The sequence below is a fragment of the Polyodon spathula genome, chromosome 26 (assembly GCF_017654505.1).
Source record: "Polyodon spathula isolate WHYD16114869_AA chromosome 26, ASM1765450v1, whole genome shotgun sequence".
Taxonomy (NCBI): Eukaryota; Metazoa; Chordata; class Actinopteri; order Acipenseriformes; family Polyodontidae; genus Polyodon; species Polyodon spathula.
Genome location: NC_054559.1, coordinates 16,666,840 through 16,680,727, shown reverse-complemented (window position 1 = coordinate 16,680,727; position 13,888 = coordinate 16,666,840). Strand labels below are relative to the sequence as shown.

The 13,888-nt window shown below is 40.8% G+C and overlaps 2 protein-coding genes across 5 annotated transcripts in view; both read right to left on the bottom strand.

Moving 5' to 3' along the window:
* The window catches only part of fcho1 (FCH and mu domain containing endocytic adaptor 1), a 40,751-nt gene extending 35,540 nt beyond the window's left edge, over positions 1–5,211 (bottom strand). For 3 of the 4 annotated variants that reach the window (XM_041229011.1, XM_041229013.1, XM_041229014.1), the window contains exon 1: positions 5,112–5,211. The gene's annotated coding sequence lies outside the window, so the exon portion shown is untranslated. The remainder of the gene's footprint in view (positions 1–5,111) is intronic. The other variant, XM_041229012.1, reaches the window with a different exon arrangement.
* Positions 5,212–9,818: 4,607 nt separating this feature from the next.
* Positions 9,819–13,888, bottom strand: part of LOC121300511 (microtubule-associated protein 1S-like) — a 5,006-nt gene continuing 936 nt past the window's right edge. The window contains exons 2-4 of the mRNA XM_041229079.1: positions 13,762–13,885; positions 13,401–13,624; positions 9,819–12,995 (exon numbers count right to left, since the gene is read on the bottom strand). Of these exons, the coding sequence (XP_041085013.1) occupies positions 12,840–12,995; positions 13,401–13,624; positions 13,762–13,885 (504 nt within the window). The 3' untranslated portion in view covers positions 9,819–12,839. The remainder of the gene's footprint in view (positions 12,996–13,400; positions 13,625–13,761; positions 13,886–13,888) is intronic.

Here is a 13,888-nt window from a genome sequence, read left to right as displayed (position 1 = left end):
ATAACTTGAATGAAGGGGCATTTTTAACAAAACTTAAGAGAAAGTGGAAAATCCAGCCCTTTGTGTCTAACTCAGTGTAGGTTTGACCTCACTGAACATGCAATCAGTCGGCTGAGCAGAGTAAGCATGACTGATACAGTACTGTGCTGCAATGAGTACAGGTATTGTTCCTAAAACTCTTCATAGGAAAGAACTGCAGTACGTCGTTCAAATGGAATGAGCTGGCTAACTCTGCATTACACTAAACATCCCTCCTTCCTCTCCTCATTCCTAACTTGGCATTGGAGCAACAAACCCTCGGTCCTGCTCCCTCTCCACTTACGCGCAGTTCAATCTGATGTGCCAACCGAACAAAGCAAGCCACGGAAATAACAACCACACGAGAGAATACTTTCCAACGGACAAAAAAATACTGTGTATAAACATTCAGTCATTCACTGTCAACTGCCTCCTCGATTTATAAGTGTGAAAAGGTCGCGAGAGAGAGAGAGGGGGGGGGGGGGGGGGCAATGCCCAGAAGAGACACTCACTGGCTCCCGAGTTCAGCTCTACAAAGAAAATCGCAGCATACACTCGCAAGCAATCCAATATACTGCAGGCTCCTCAGCTACATGATTGTACTTGTGGGTGAAAACAGCTATGCCCCAAATTAGACTCTCGGTGTGTATAAAGATAACATTCTGCAAGATGGGAATTTTGCCTACCTGTGACGACCAACAATGAAAGATCCACTATGCAAGCTGTTTCACAGGTGATGGAACTACCAGCGGGTATAGCTGCACAAAGTCTATTGCCACAGTCTTATTTTTGTACTGAATTCTATGTACCCCCTGCTTTAGTTCATTTTTCTTATTTTTTTTTTTTTATTCAACCGCAATGTTTCTACCCACATCATCTTGTAATACTGATCCCATCTTGTAACGCTAAATAAGCAGGGAAATGAAAATGACAAAATTGCACAAGTGGATCGACTTCTGATCCGACAGACGTGGAAAAAGAAGAATGTGGCAGCAGACACTCCCTAGCGGAGGACTACTTTTACACAATAAATATCCCCACTGTATTAGAAAATATACCAGAAACTGTTTCCCAAGTAATCGCCAAAAACACACAGCTCCCCAAGCCTTGTCCAATTTCTTTTTTTCTCATTCACTTAAATTCTACCTTGCTTTTACCTGTACGACATCACATTTTCCCATTTCATTTGTTGTCTGTCGCTCCCTTTGCCTACGCGATGATCTGTACCTGGTGTCACCCCTAGACAAGGTTAGGTGTCTAATTTGTGGAAGATCAGCATAGGGCACATTAAGATTAAGATTAATTATCTATCTATATATTCACCTAGGAAGGGGTATCTCAGGTATAAAGATCAATATCTGTGGTCTCTCGTTTTTTTTTTTTTTTTTTAATTGCAGTTACAATGTAATTGTAGCTGAACCTTGGCACACCTGTGTAACTGCAGTTGTCCTTGTAATTACACTGTGTAACTGATCAGTTACACACCTCTCCAAGCTTAATCCTTCGCAGATCTTCATTGCCTTTTACATGGAGTAAACATAATTCTCGTACTTTCAACCACTTTTAGTGACCCCATTTATTCTCTGTATCTGTAGCAGCCATGACTGCTTGGTTATTTACAATAAATGTTAATGTGTGTAGCCATGCATGTTACTTTTTAGTGCAATTGTAATCATAACTGCAGTCACTGCACCACAATTGCAACTAACTGTATTTCAGCAAACGATGTTCCTGTAATAGTGACTGACCTCAGGTCTGTTTGGTGCAGACAGTTACCAGGGTGTGCCTGCCTGATATAACACAGAGCACCCTGATCCACATCGTGTGCGATACTTCCACTGGGGCCTCATTTTGGGGCACCCTGTACTAGAAACAGCTGAATGCAGCTTTTTCACAGGGCCATCCACCTCTTGGTTGCCGTGCTTCTAATTAGGGAGAAACGTTTCCTCACAGCAGTCACCCACAGTGTAGGCTGTTATAACCGGAAATGGAAACCAGCATGCACATTTAAAATTGCATTTCTTCTGTACTGGTCTTGCTGGTCTTTTTTCCAACAAATCATTTCCAGAGGCAGTTTACCAAGCAGAAGTGGTCCAGTCTCTTTCAACACTAACTTTATTTTGCCTTCTAACAAGAATACTGAACAAATAACCAGCAGCACCTACCACATGTAGCACAGATTTTTGTGCAAATGGTCAGTCCCGCAAACAGTATCTCCGACGCGTGTGTAAAAGTTGCCTCTCCCTGTATCCCAGAACCCGAGACTGCACAGATCACTAACAGTGCAGATTCCAAATCTTCCTGGAGAAGAGACTTAAGGCTGTAACTCATGGAGGAAGGGCACGCATTCCCCCAGACTAACTCAAACACATGCAAGTGCTCATGCAAGTGTTCATTCTGAATGAGAAAACGAACATGCTTGTTGTTTTGTTTATTTCATGCTCCGAGACCCTCTGTGTGCGATATGAATGGGCCTGCTGCAGCTCTATACTAGAGCATATTCAACCGTCTGGCTCCCAAAACACCGCTTCTCCTTGAAATAAAAAATTTCCCATAAAAATGTAAAGTCGTTTTTTTTCTATTTCTCAGAAGAGCCGAACCATTTTCAACAATGCCCATTCGGGTCCGCGCTTGATCACCCTCCTAATGCACATGCAAACCTTTTATAATAAGGTAACCATAAGCAGCTGCGTAAAATCTCTACTGTAAATGAGCCATAACTTAATAGATTATATTTAGGGCCTGCAGACTCAGCATACTGTCCCAGCCATCAAAGCGTCCCAGGCAGTGCAGTCAGTGGGCAGGACTCAACGATGCAGGACATGGTCTGTACTTGTCCGCAAGAACATGTGTCTACTTGTCAGTGCAATTGTGAGGCTGGGGCAATGCATATTCTCCATAACGATTTACACAGCTGGAGGGATACAAGCCTGATTCCTGTTCCTGAAGGTAAAGTTATCCAACAGCATAGACAGCTCCAGAAACAAGGCTCTCGGGAGGAAGGTGAGAGGTGAATTTTCAAATTCTGCCTGATTACTTTCTGTTCAAACCCCATTTTGTGTGAACCTTACTAGAGCCCAGGCAGCTCTTATTGCCAGTCCTGTTTGTTTACATGCCCCATACAGATTAATGGACACATGCTAACTCAGGTCTAGAAAGACAGGGGCCTGTTGCACAAAGCAATGCGCTTATTTTTTACCTATTTAAATATATATAAGCTAGAACGATAAAGTTTTGTCAAAATCCACTCAAAGTCTATATGAATGAAGGATGTGTTTTTTTTTTTTTATGGATGTGAATTGGACTCCCCCTGCATGTCAGCACTTTCAGCAAAACCAGGGTCATAATAAAAACGACTGGCTTGCTATCAATTGATTTTTTTGTTTTTTTCATATTTTATTACATTAAATGAAACAAAGTGTACAGACATTCTCCCAGTAGCGCTTTGAATAAATAAACCCAGAACAGAAAAAGGCAACTTCGATTCTTACAAGCATAGTCTTTTTGTCAATCAGAAAAGTCTTCTTCATAAACCGAACATCAGCCTAACATCAGCTGGTTATTAAAAAAAAATAAATATATATATATATATATATATATATATATATATATATATATATAATTATATATATTACAATTATATTGGATTTAAAAACGTTATTTTGTTAGTGGCAGTTAATAAGGCAACGTATTCAGGTATTTGCCTCTCCTACACTTTATCAAAATTAAACCAAAAGTTACATTTGGGCATGTTTTATATCAGTGATGTTTTTATGCATTATGCCATAGCTTATAGCTGTCAGGCTTTTACTCGGCGGTCTTATTTCTGCCCACCTGTGAAACGGGCTAAATCAGATATTGCTTCCGAAATAAATAGGGTTCAAATTACTTGATACGTGACGTAAACAAAACATGAGAACACCATTGCTGTTTTCCCGTAACAGTAACTCATTACAAATCTGCATGACACTGTCCTTATTCAAATTACATTTAAATATTTATATTTCCTGTTTAGCTGGTCTCGACACAGCCTTACCGTGGACGACACTCAGTCTCAGTGGTCGTCCCACACAGAAAACAACTATTAGTCAGTCAAATAAACGTAACACTTTCGATGACAAACGTCACTGAGAAAGACTTCTAACTTAATTTTTAGTCGTAAGGTTTGTCCTGGGATGTATTGTAGTAATCTGTAAACACGATCGGGTCTAACCTCTAGCGCTAACCTCCTGATCTGAATGTAAATGATATACACGCTCCACACACTGGCTGCGCAGAGGATCACCAGGTGCAAACTGGTCCGTTTCCCTTTTTTGAGACCGCAGCAGAACAACACGAAACTTAAGAAGCGCAAACCGCATACCGATAGACAAGAAGACGAGGGGTTAACATGCGGCAGTTTGCACTGCAAAAATGCTGTGTGCAACGTCCCTAACCCATGCTGTCCAATCCAACACTGGCTGTATAAGTTTGCTGTATATATAACTGAACTACACTGATCTGTATAGCTCTGTGCTGTAGATCCCCAGCAGAAGATACGGCCTCCAACGCGCTATTATTAGAAAGGGATCAAACCTAGCTGCCATTGCAACATGTTGATAACATTTCATCTGAAGTTTACAATTAGACTGAACGTCATGTTCCCACAGTACCCTGTCCGTGGCATCAAATGAGTGGACAGGTCCACCAGCTCCCGAAACCAACACAAAAATAACAGACCTTTTTTTTTCCACGGCTCATCTTCAACCTCTTCTTACTAACACACACACACACACACACACATCACGACCATATCCTTCTGCCTGTGTGTCGGTGTCTGCCACATTTTATTTGAATAAACAACAACTCACGAATTAGCGAATTGAATTACTAATCTCAACCATGCCTTTTTAATGGCATTATGTATGATGAAATAATAATAATAATAATAATAATAATAATAATAATAATAATAATAATAGTATATAATAGTATATAAAATACGATTAAGCTCGGGCACCGTTGTTTTAAATGCACAGCACTATAATTTGAAACACTGTTACATTCACAGCTCTATTACAACAAAAAATCGCGCTTTTTCGTCTTTCTTTTACCTGTCGGTGTATTCAATACCGTTTCATCCCACATCCCATCCCATTCACCTGTCCTGCCTCCGAGCAGAAGTGCGCGATTCGATTTCAACTCGCCGTTCCAGCAGTGCCCGCTAGCCCCGCCCCGTGCTTCTACCACTGGCCACAAGCTCAGTCATTCTTCTCCCTGGAGAAGACTCGAGTGGGTGCGGTTACAACTTAGGGCGTGTCCACACTCGTTTCCCTTACTCCAATCAGAAGACACAAACCTGATTTTAAAACACGCCCATCTGGAAGAGCATACAGTGATTGGATAAATTGACCATCAATACCGAGATGAACGTAACCGGGAGACTGATTTTTTTAAACCAATAAATGTACTACTATTGGCCCAATCCAACGCCGTTCATATCTTTAAGGCGGGCTATAGCAATAAACACGCCCAGTCTACACGGATTGGTGTAGAAAGGTAAACGACCCGATGGTAATTATAATCAGTACATTGATTTATCTAACCAGGATAAACGGAGATACGTTAGTTTCTGAAGCCCCAGTGCACTTCAATAAAGAGCTGCATATGCTGTAGTCAGTACTCTGGTCATGTATCACTGAGTTAAACACTTAAAAAAGATGAATAAATAATGTACGAGATGAAATATAATTATTGTTAACGTGACCACGCGGTTTCGTGTGCGTGTCCAAAATAAATAACGTGCTACCAACACGTGTGAAAAAAGAAACCAAAAAACTGGTGCTAATAAGCAGAAACGAAACTAGTCGTGCAGATAACTTCAGTTTCATGATTAAAAAATATATTATATTTATTGAAAAACACACGTAAAGCGAACTTATATTCAACCAATTATACAATTAATCCCAGTTTACACGCAGTGGCTTTTCAGGTAGATTCCTGAGGATAATCAGACTCCATCCGCCTACTACCCAAACTTAAGCTAAAAAGACAAAGACAACGTCTTCCTTTATTATTGAGATGTACGTACAGAATGCAGTACCACAGCGCCACCTACTGACCGAAATCCACTGTGCTGCTTATAATGTGAATGGATTCGGGCCCCATATCAACTAGAGCTGTCCTGTTTCGTAACGGGTTTTACTGTGGATGCTATATGTAAAATAGTTTAAAGCTTTGTACAGGATGGATGGACCCATACCGTTATTGTCAACCTTGCAGGTGAAAATAAATCAAGCATTTCAAATGCTGAAGAGCACACAGACCAGTCATTCTGCAATTGCCTGGTCAGCCTTCCTATTACTGAGTTCATTCTAGCATTCAGGAGAACACAGAGGGCGCTTTAACACACAGAGACACGAGAGGGCAGCAGAGACCGCAGCTTTACCAGTCCCTGTGCGGACAGTGTGCCGCAGATGTTCTTTGAAGCAGATGAGGCATTTTTTTTTTTTTTTTTTTTTTTTTTTTTCCCGCACGAAGGAATAAAACGACTTCAGTGTTATAAAACTGACAAGGAACCAGGCACGCTTGCTTTAAAAGCAGCTGTCGAAAATAAAATACAATTTTAAAGAGCTGTTTCTGTAAAAATAAATAAATACATAAATAAATAAATAAATGAACTACATCAGCTTTTTAACAATGTCCTTAATATTCTATTGTATGTTTAATTCCTCTGAGTGACTTGGGGTTTTGATGTAGCCTCTTACTTCATGGTGCTGTCCTGTCTCAACATTTTCAAGAAAAACGCATTCGATTCAAATTTCTGTTGATCTACTAAAACTGACACAACGGGGACACACCTGAAACAAGCCACAGTGAATACAACCTTGTACTCTTTTTCAGAAAAATAAAAACAAGTGCTGTGTCTTTAAACTTCTCACTGAGAGAGCTTTAGTCTTCCAGCAGCATCTGACAAGGAGAAGTTAACTGGGAGGTTGCCGTGGAAACCAGCTCACCTCATCTCTGTCTGAGGTGGCCTCTGTCCAATCAAAAGCCCCCCTCTACAGTCACCTGACAGCAACCTTTCAGGAGGTCAGCATTTTGTGGCAGCCTTGGAAACAATACGGTCCTGAGTCCAAGGAGCTGCTGCAAGCAGATGGCATTACTGCTTGTTCTGCAACCTTTGTATTTAGATGAGTGAAGTTTTGCAAGTCTAAATATTAAGACCCTTCTCCAAAAGCAATGCTTTGATGATGGTCTCTGTGCTGTTCACACATCAGACACTTCTGCATAACTTTTTTTTTTTTTTTAAGGAATCAACACACAATAGCAATCAAGATATTTCAGATGTGGACCTTGGTGCTGCCAAAAAAAATACATGTGCCTGCCATGAGTGGAAATAATAGGTACTGTGAGATCGGCAAGATCCATAGTTCTGGATACATGACCATTCCTTTAGGACAGGGCTTCCCAACCCTGGTCCTGGGGAGCCCCCGTGTCTTCTGCTTTTCATTGCAACCGAGCTCTCAATTACTAAAACTAGACACTTAATTGAACTCATCATTTGCTTAATTAGACCTTTTTGATTGTTCTCAGCTCCTAAAAAGTTGAGTTCAAGTTACTTCTAAATGTTATAGCTAACTTGAAATCTGCAACTGTTCAAGAGCTGAAAACAAGTAAAAAGGTCTAATTAAGCAACTTATCAATTCAATTAAGGGTCTAGTTAAGTAATTGAGAGGTAAATTTAGAATAACTGCCCAGAATACCATTTACATGTGAATCAGGCCACGAACATTCAAGAACAGTGGAGGTCAGCTGTAATATCAGGTGTGGTGTCTGCTTTGCATGAATAAGATATCATGTGAAGCAAAGAAACTACAAAATGAGATCGCAAGTCTAACAGCAGTGCAGTATTTCATGTTCAATTTAGAAATTTTTCAATTTGTCTTTTTTTCTTTAAGTATACGGAAAACTACAAAGCAGCATGTAATTCATCAGGTTAATGTAACATTATTCAGTAGGTTTCAATTCGACTTTATGAAGCAACAAGTTAATTCTATCGGGTGATGCCAAACGTTTAGCCATAGCTGTAGTGTAAACTGCGGGCTGTGAAACCACTCACTCGGCAGTTATAAAAACCCAGCTGTACAACGTTATGCACACACTTCCTCCTACACAAACATCTCAAAATACTACAGCACACAGCAGTGGGAATGGTTCACCGGTTTATTGAACTCTGGAGTCACATTCCCTAACCCAACAATGTCTGTACACTGCAACTTCACAAACACACCGTATAGATCTATAGGAGGTTGGTGGCTTTTGTATCAGTAGGACCCGTGAGCTAGAGGGTGAACGCATTCTGGTCCGTGTGAGGCATTGCAGACACAAAGCCCTAACCCCTGTATAATTACAGCAGTGTGCATGCTATCATGGTTATATTAAGAATGAAATACTTCATTGCAGAAACCCTTTCCTTTGAAAGCACCCAGGGATTCCCTATAGAATAATAATAGCTATTCCTGCACATCCCTTCATACAATAATGTACAGGCTTCTTTGGGCCCTCCTCCTCATATACTGTGGATGCTTTGAACCGTGTGCCAAGTCAGAACGAGACCCAGTTGATTTAGGACAATTTGGACCACGTCGATGCTATGACAGCATGCACTGTTCAGTGGTTTTTAAGTGACCATTGTAACATAGTGCAGGTTTGGAAACAGAAGCACCATCCGCCTCCTTCCTCCACACACCTACTGCCCTTAATTGACATCTTTGAACACATTACTTTGTTTCACAGGATATCTAACTTTCTAAAGGCAAGTAAATCCCAAATGCAACATTAAAACTTGCACCTGACGTACAGATCAAAGTTACATCAAAGATGACTTCTGTAATTGCTTTGTGCAGCCATCATTTGTTTGGTTTTGCTTTGCAAGAAAGTGATGCTATAGGTTTATAAACCAAAGGAATCCAATATTGTGAGTCTATTTGTTTTTCTATACTGCAAGCTAGTCTGTATACACAGAGATTTCTGTTGATTTAATTCGGTATCAAGCATCCTATACCTTTCCAACATGGCACTTAACTATTATTAGTACATTACCACTTAGACATCTTTCTGAAAAAAAAAAAGAAACTTAATTGGGTTATAAAAGAAGCATATTTATTGAAAGAAAAAAACATTAGTGTTCAATACTGAATCAGCCCTCATTAAAATGCACCCCTTTCCCCTCTGTTGTCAAATGCACAGGCAAGTCACAAGCTTCTAACTGTGCAGCTAAGCAGCCCACAAGGACAGATTCTTACACAGACAGAGCTACAGACATTCAATACTTCAAATAAGCAAACATGATTACTTATTTTCAGTTTTGTTTTACATTTGTTTTTAATAAGGAGGAAGGACCCTTGCCTTAACAATATAGACCATGGGGGGGTGGGGGTGTAAATGTTGTCAACATGGGGCAATGGCAGATTTCGTGTCAATTACCATATCTGTCCACCAGGTGGCATATGTTTATTATGAATAATATCCTGAATATCTCAAAACACATTGCCAAACAGAAAATGAGCATTTGTTTACTTTTTTTCTTCTTTTTAGGGGAGGACAATATAACCTAAAGAGCCACCTGGTGCTTTAGACTAGTCCTTTAAAAGGGAAAGGACTAATTCAAATAAGAGGCACCGGTTCCTAAAGTTTACACATTTTCTCAAATTGAATTATTTGAAACTGCAAAAAAAGAAACAAAAAACAAAACCAAAAAAACACAATATATTAATTTAAAACAAAAATAAATAAGATGGGCAGTGGAATTTGCTTCTTTTTTTTTTACATTTAATTTAAATGAATACATGTTGAATAGTTGTACAAAGTTAAATAAAAAAAAAACAACTAATTACCAAGGTCACAGCTTGCATCTTTTACTGCACATGTAAACAAGGAAAGTCCCAGGCTTCTACACTAACCTGGGAGCTAACAGGCCTCTGTTGCCCCTAGCAACATACATAACAGGAACATGCCAAATTGATAATCAGTATTCTACATTTTGTCTGTTTATGGCCCTGTTCATTTCCTCAAAATATTTGAAAAAAAACCCCACACAAAAACACATTTATAAAGCTAATCTAAGGTTATAGCAAATATGTACTGTATTATATTTAGGATATGTTATATTTAATATACACCCTCAGTAGCAGAGGGAATAAAAGTATGAAATGTGAGGGAGATTGTTTTTTATTATCTTTCAAATTTCAACTCTTTTTAGCAATTCACAATTTGGCCTTTGTACCGCTTGACCGAACCATGACATGTTTTTCAACTTCTGTTGGGTACAGCATGCTCTTCAGCTATACAGCCTATTAACCACCTCATCAAGAGTGATCTTTATGCGAGTTGGAACGGAGCGAAAATCTTGAATGAAGTACATTCTGGCCAAAGAAATGACAGCGTTGCCTGTCTAGCTAGCATGACTCTCTTCATCTAAAAGAAAAATAAATCCATAACCTTTAACTGCTCTAAAACTTGCAGCCTTTCCACAGACAGTTCCTCAAAGTGCATAGATCAGTTTCTCCAGCTCCAACCCTCCCGGTGTACTGCACCTCCCTATCTCATTTGAAGTGCATGCATCGTGTGTGTATAGATTAGGCTAATGTAAGCGTCAATAATAAATGTACAAGACACAAGCCTGCTACACTCTACAGCATTACTCCAGAAATTACTGAAATATGGGACAGGGACACATCACAGATGTGGAGATACCATTTTTTTTTTTTTTTTTTTTTTTTTTTTTTTTTTACTTTTAAGTTACTTTTATATAAATATTTTACATTCAGGCACTAAACGAAACCCACACTGGAAACATTAAAAAGTGTTATAAAACATGAATTGTAACCGAGCAGTGCATGTCACCTTAAGAAAGCAATGTGGTGAAAGTGGCTTCTAAAACGTTAGAGGCAGTGACAGGACAGCAAGAACACGTTTATCCCCTTGAGCAACAAATCTTAAAAAAAAAAAAAAAAACAAATAAAAAAAACCTTATCATTGCTTTCTTTCCATTACTGGAATTAAATCCGATTTTAATCCATTCAAAATTAGCTAAGCAAGCAGCTATTAGTTTTAAACCTTTGTCCACCTAAATAAGGTGGAAGCTGAAATACTATGTAATCCAATTTTGTTAAGCTTTCTGTACATGCATATGCATCTAACACACATTATATGCATATGCATTGAAACCCTGTACTCGTTTGTAGAGCTTCAGCTTGCTTTAATAAAGCAGCAGATATAAGTGCTGCACAGTCGGACTATATGAATTGAGCTCTCCACAAAAATCAGGGGAGGGTCACTGGTGTTGATTGAGCTAACTGACCATTCAAAAGGGAAAGAGGTGAAGAAACAGCTGCTAGGATTTGGGATGCTTGGTTTCCCTTGGAATGGTAAAATCAGCCCGGTCGACAGCACCCACCCTCACCCGTGGAGCGCTTGATCTGAATAATCAAAGAATTGGTTTGTGCGCTACTAGTAGACATTATATTGTGGGATAGTAAATTGAATGCAATTAACCGGTGATTGCATTAAGAAGTTATCATGCATAATGGGTTAATATAGTTAATCTTCAAGGGGCAGTTGGATCACTGACTTCCCAACCCCATACCATAATAATCATCACAATCCCTAAGTGTGTGTTAGTGTGCCTCACATTCATGCTTTACAGTATACTGCAGTTACACAATATCCCAATGTCTTAAATCCTATCTTTTTTTTGTGAGAGTTCGGGGTTCAGGTATCAGGTGTTTTGTACAAAACAAGTGCAGGAATGCCATTGACAGGATCACACAATGAAACCAGGAACAGCACTACAGAGCTCGCTCTGGGAAAGGTACAAGACTGGTCCACTAACACTATTAATACAGGAAGTCCTACAAAACCACATGGCTGGGTTGTAGATTCTCCGGCAACAGCCTTTATGCGTTCAAGTGAATGCTTCCAAGGGTGGTGAAGAAACCCAATCCACAGGGACTCCAATCTGCAACAGCATCACCCAGTTATACTCTAGTGGGGAAGCAAGGGTGCAGTGAATAAAAAAAACAAACAAAAAAAGTGTATTACAGGGCTGCCGTGCCCCAGCGCTGCACGAGGAAACCATCCGAAACAAGGCGCTCAAACAGGCAACATCCTGTGGGACAGGGAGTGGGGAGTTTCAAGGGCTTGGTCCTTTAAAAAAAGAATCTTTTTAAAACCATGTGAAATGCTCCTCAACTTTTTTTTTTTTTTTTTTTTTTTGACATCAAATGATAGAAAGATGATTTTGAAGTTACTTCGAATTTTTATTTCCCGATTCCAGAAAAAATGTTTCAAAAGATATTCTGCACAACTTCAAGAGAACACAGCCATAGGAAAAATCAGTTCAAACCGTCACAGAATTAGCTGCAGTCATGTCTGCTGCAGTGTTCGGACCACAAGGCAGGAAAATGCAACGCCACCTTACCAAAACCAAAAGAAAAAACACCCCACTGACATTGCAATTTCTGAGAGATTCCGACCCTGTGAACAAGAATGGAGACTTATTTTCATGTCAAATGCAGGTAATTTCTTAAGATAGCCCAGTGCATTTTCTCCAAACACAAGAGTGACTTGGTGAACGAGAGTGGTGTTGTAAATGTGGCAGCGCAGCATGCAATACTCAGATAGCTGACCGCTGGAGTGTGGAAAAGCTTAAAAGGGCTGGTTGTTCGCTGGTGGCTGTAGCTGTTTGATTAAAGGGGCACTGGTGTGTGTGTGTGTGTGTGTGTGTGTGTGTGTGTGTGTGTGTGTTGGGTAAAGGTCCGTGCTGGATTCGGGGGCGCTCAGAACTCCACTTTGCATGCTGGGAAGGTCTCATCCTGCATGGCCACCGTGCTGTTGCTGCCCAGCACAGTGACAGCCAGCTCACGCTGCCGCTCGTGGGTCTGCTGGTACCACTCGTGCATTACCAAAGAGTCAAAGGTCGGGATCAAGGTCACCTATAAAAAGGAGAAGGGAGACCATGAAACAGCAGGCAAAAACATGAACAGACCATGTACTTCCGTTTTAAGAGCAAAATACCATTAGCCTTTGGTATCTGGTTTTACATCAGTATAACACCCACAAAAATGTCTAAAGCAGTTTATTCTTCCCACGCTGAACTGACTCAATTATCCAGCCACAAGCTCAAGAATCATTATTTTCTGACAATGTCCTGTGCAGCAGGTATTCCTGCCACAAAACGTGTGTGCAGCCCAGAAGGGTTACACGCACAGAATAAAAACTACAAATGCACAGAATAGAAACTTGGGACTAGGTGTTTACTCTCACTGCATCATGGCAGGATAAAAAGGTTAGTGCTATGAGGCTGCTGCTTTAAATGAACGAGGCAGTGCTGCCCTGACCTGCAGGTTGCTGCCCCACAGAGCCTTGCCATCCAGCAGTGCGTCCAGCAGGGGCCTCATGACCCTCTCCTTGAGGGGCTCGTCGCCGCTGATCACGTAGCAGGAGGAGCGCAGCCGGCGGAAGAACTCCACGTCGACGGAGGGGGTGCCGCGGCCCGAGGGCAGGTACGCCAGGTCCAGGTACACAGGGGTGCCGGCCGGGGGGGTCCTACTGCCCACAGAGCCTGGAAACAACCAGCAGTCAGGAAGGTTACCGCCCAACTGTGATCAGGCACCAAAATCAAAATCAATATACTTCTCTAGTTTTGCAAACTAAGGGCGGGTAAGAAAACAGTCAAAGTACTAAAACCAACACACTTGCCTGCAGTGGAGGGCCGGGCAGGCGCGTTTTTGGTGTTTCTGGGTGCAGCGGGGCCGCTTGGAGCCCCTTTTGTTTTAGTGTTTTGGGGCGCAGCGCCTGCAGAGCTTGGCCTCCCCGTGCTCAGCTG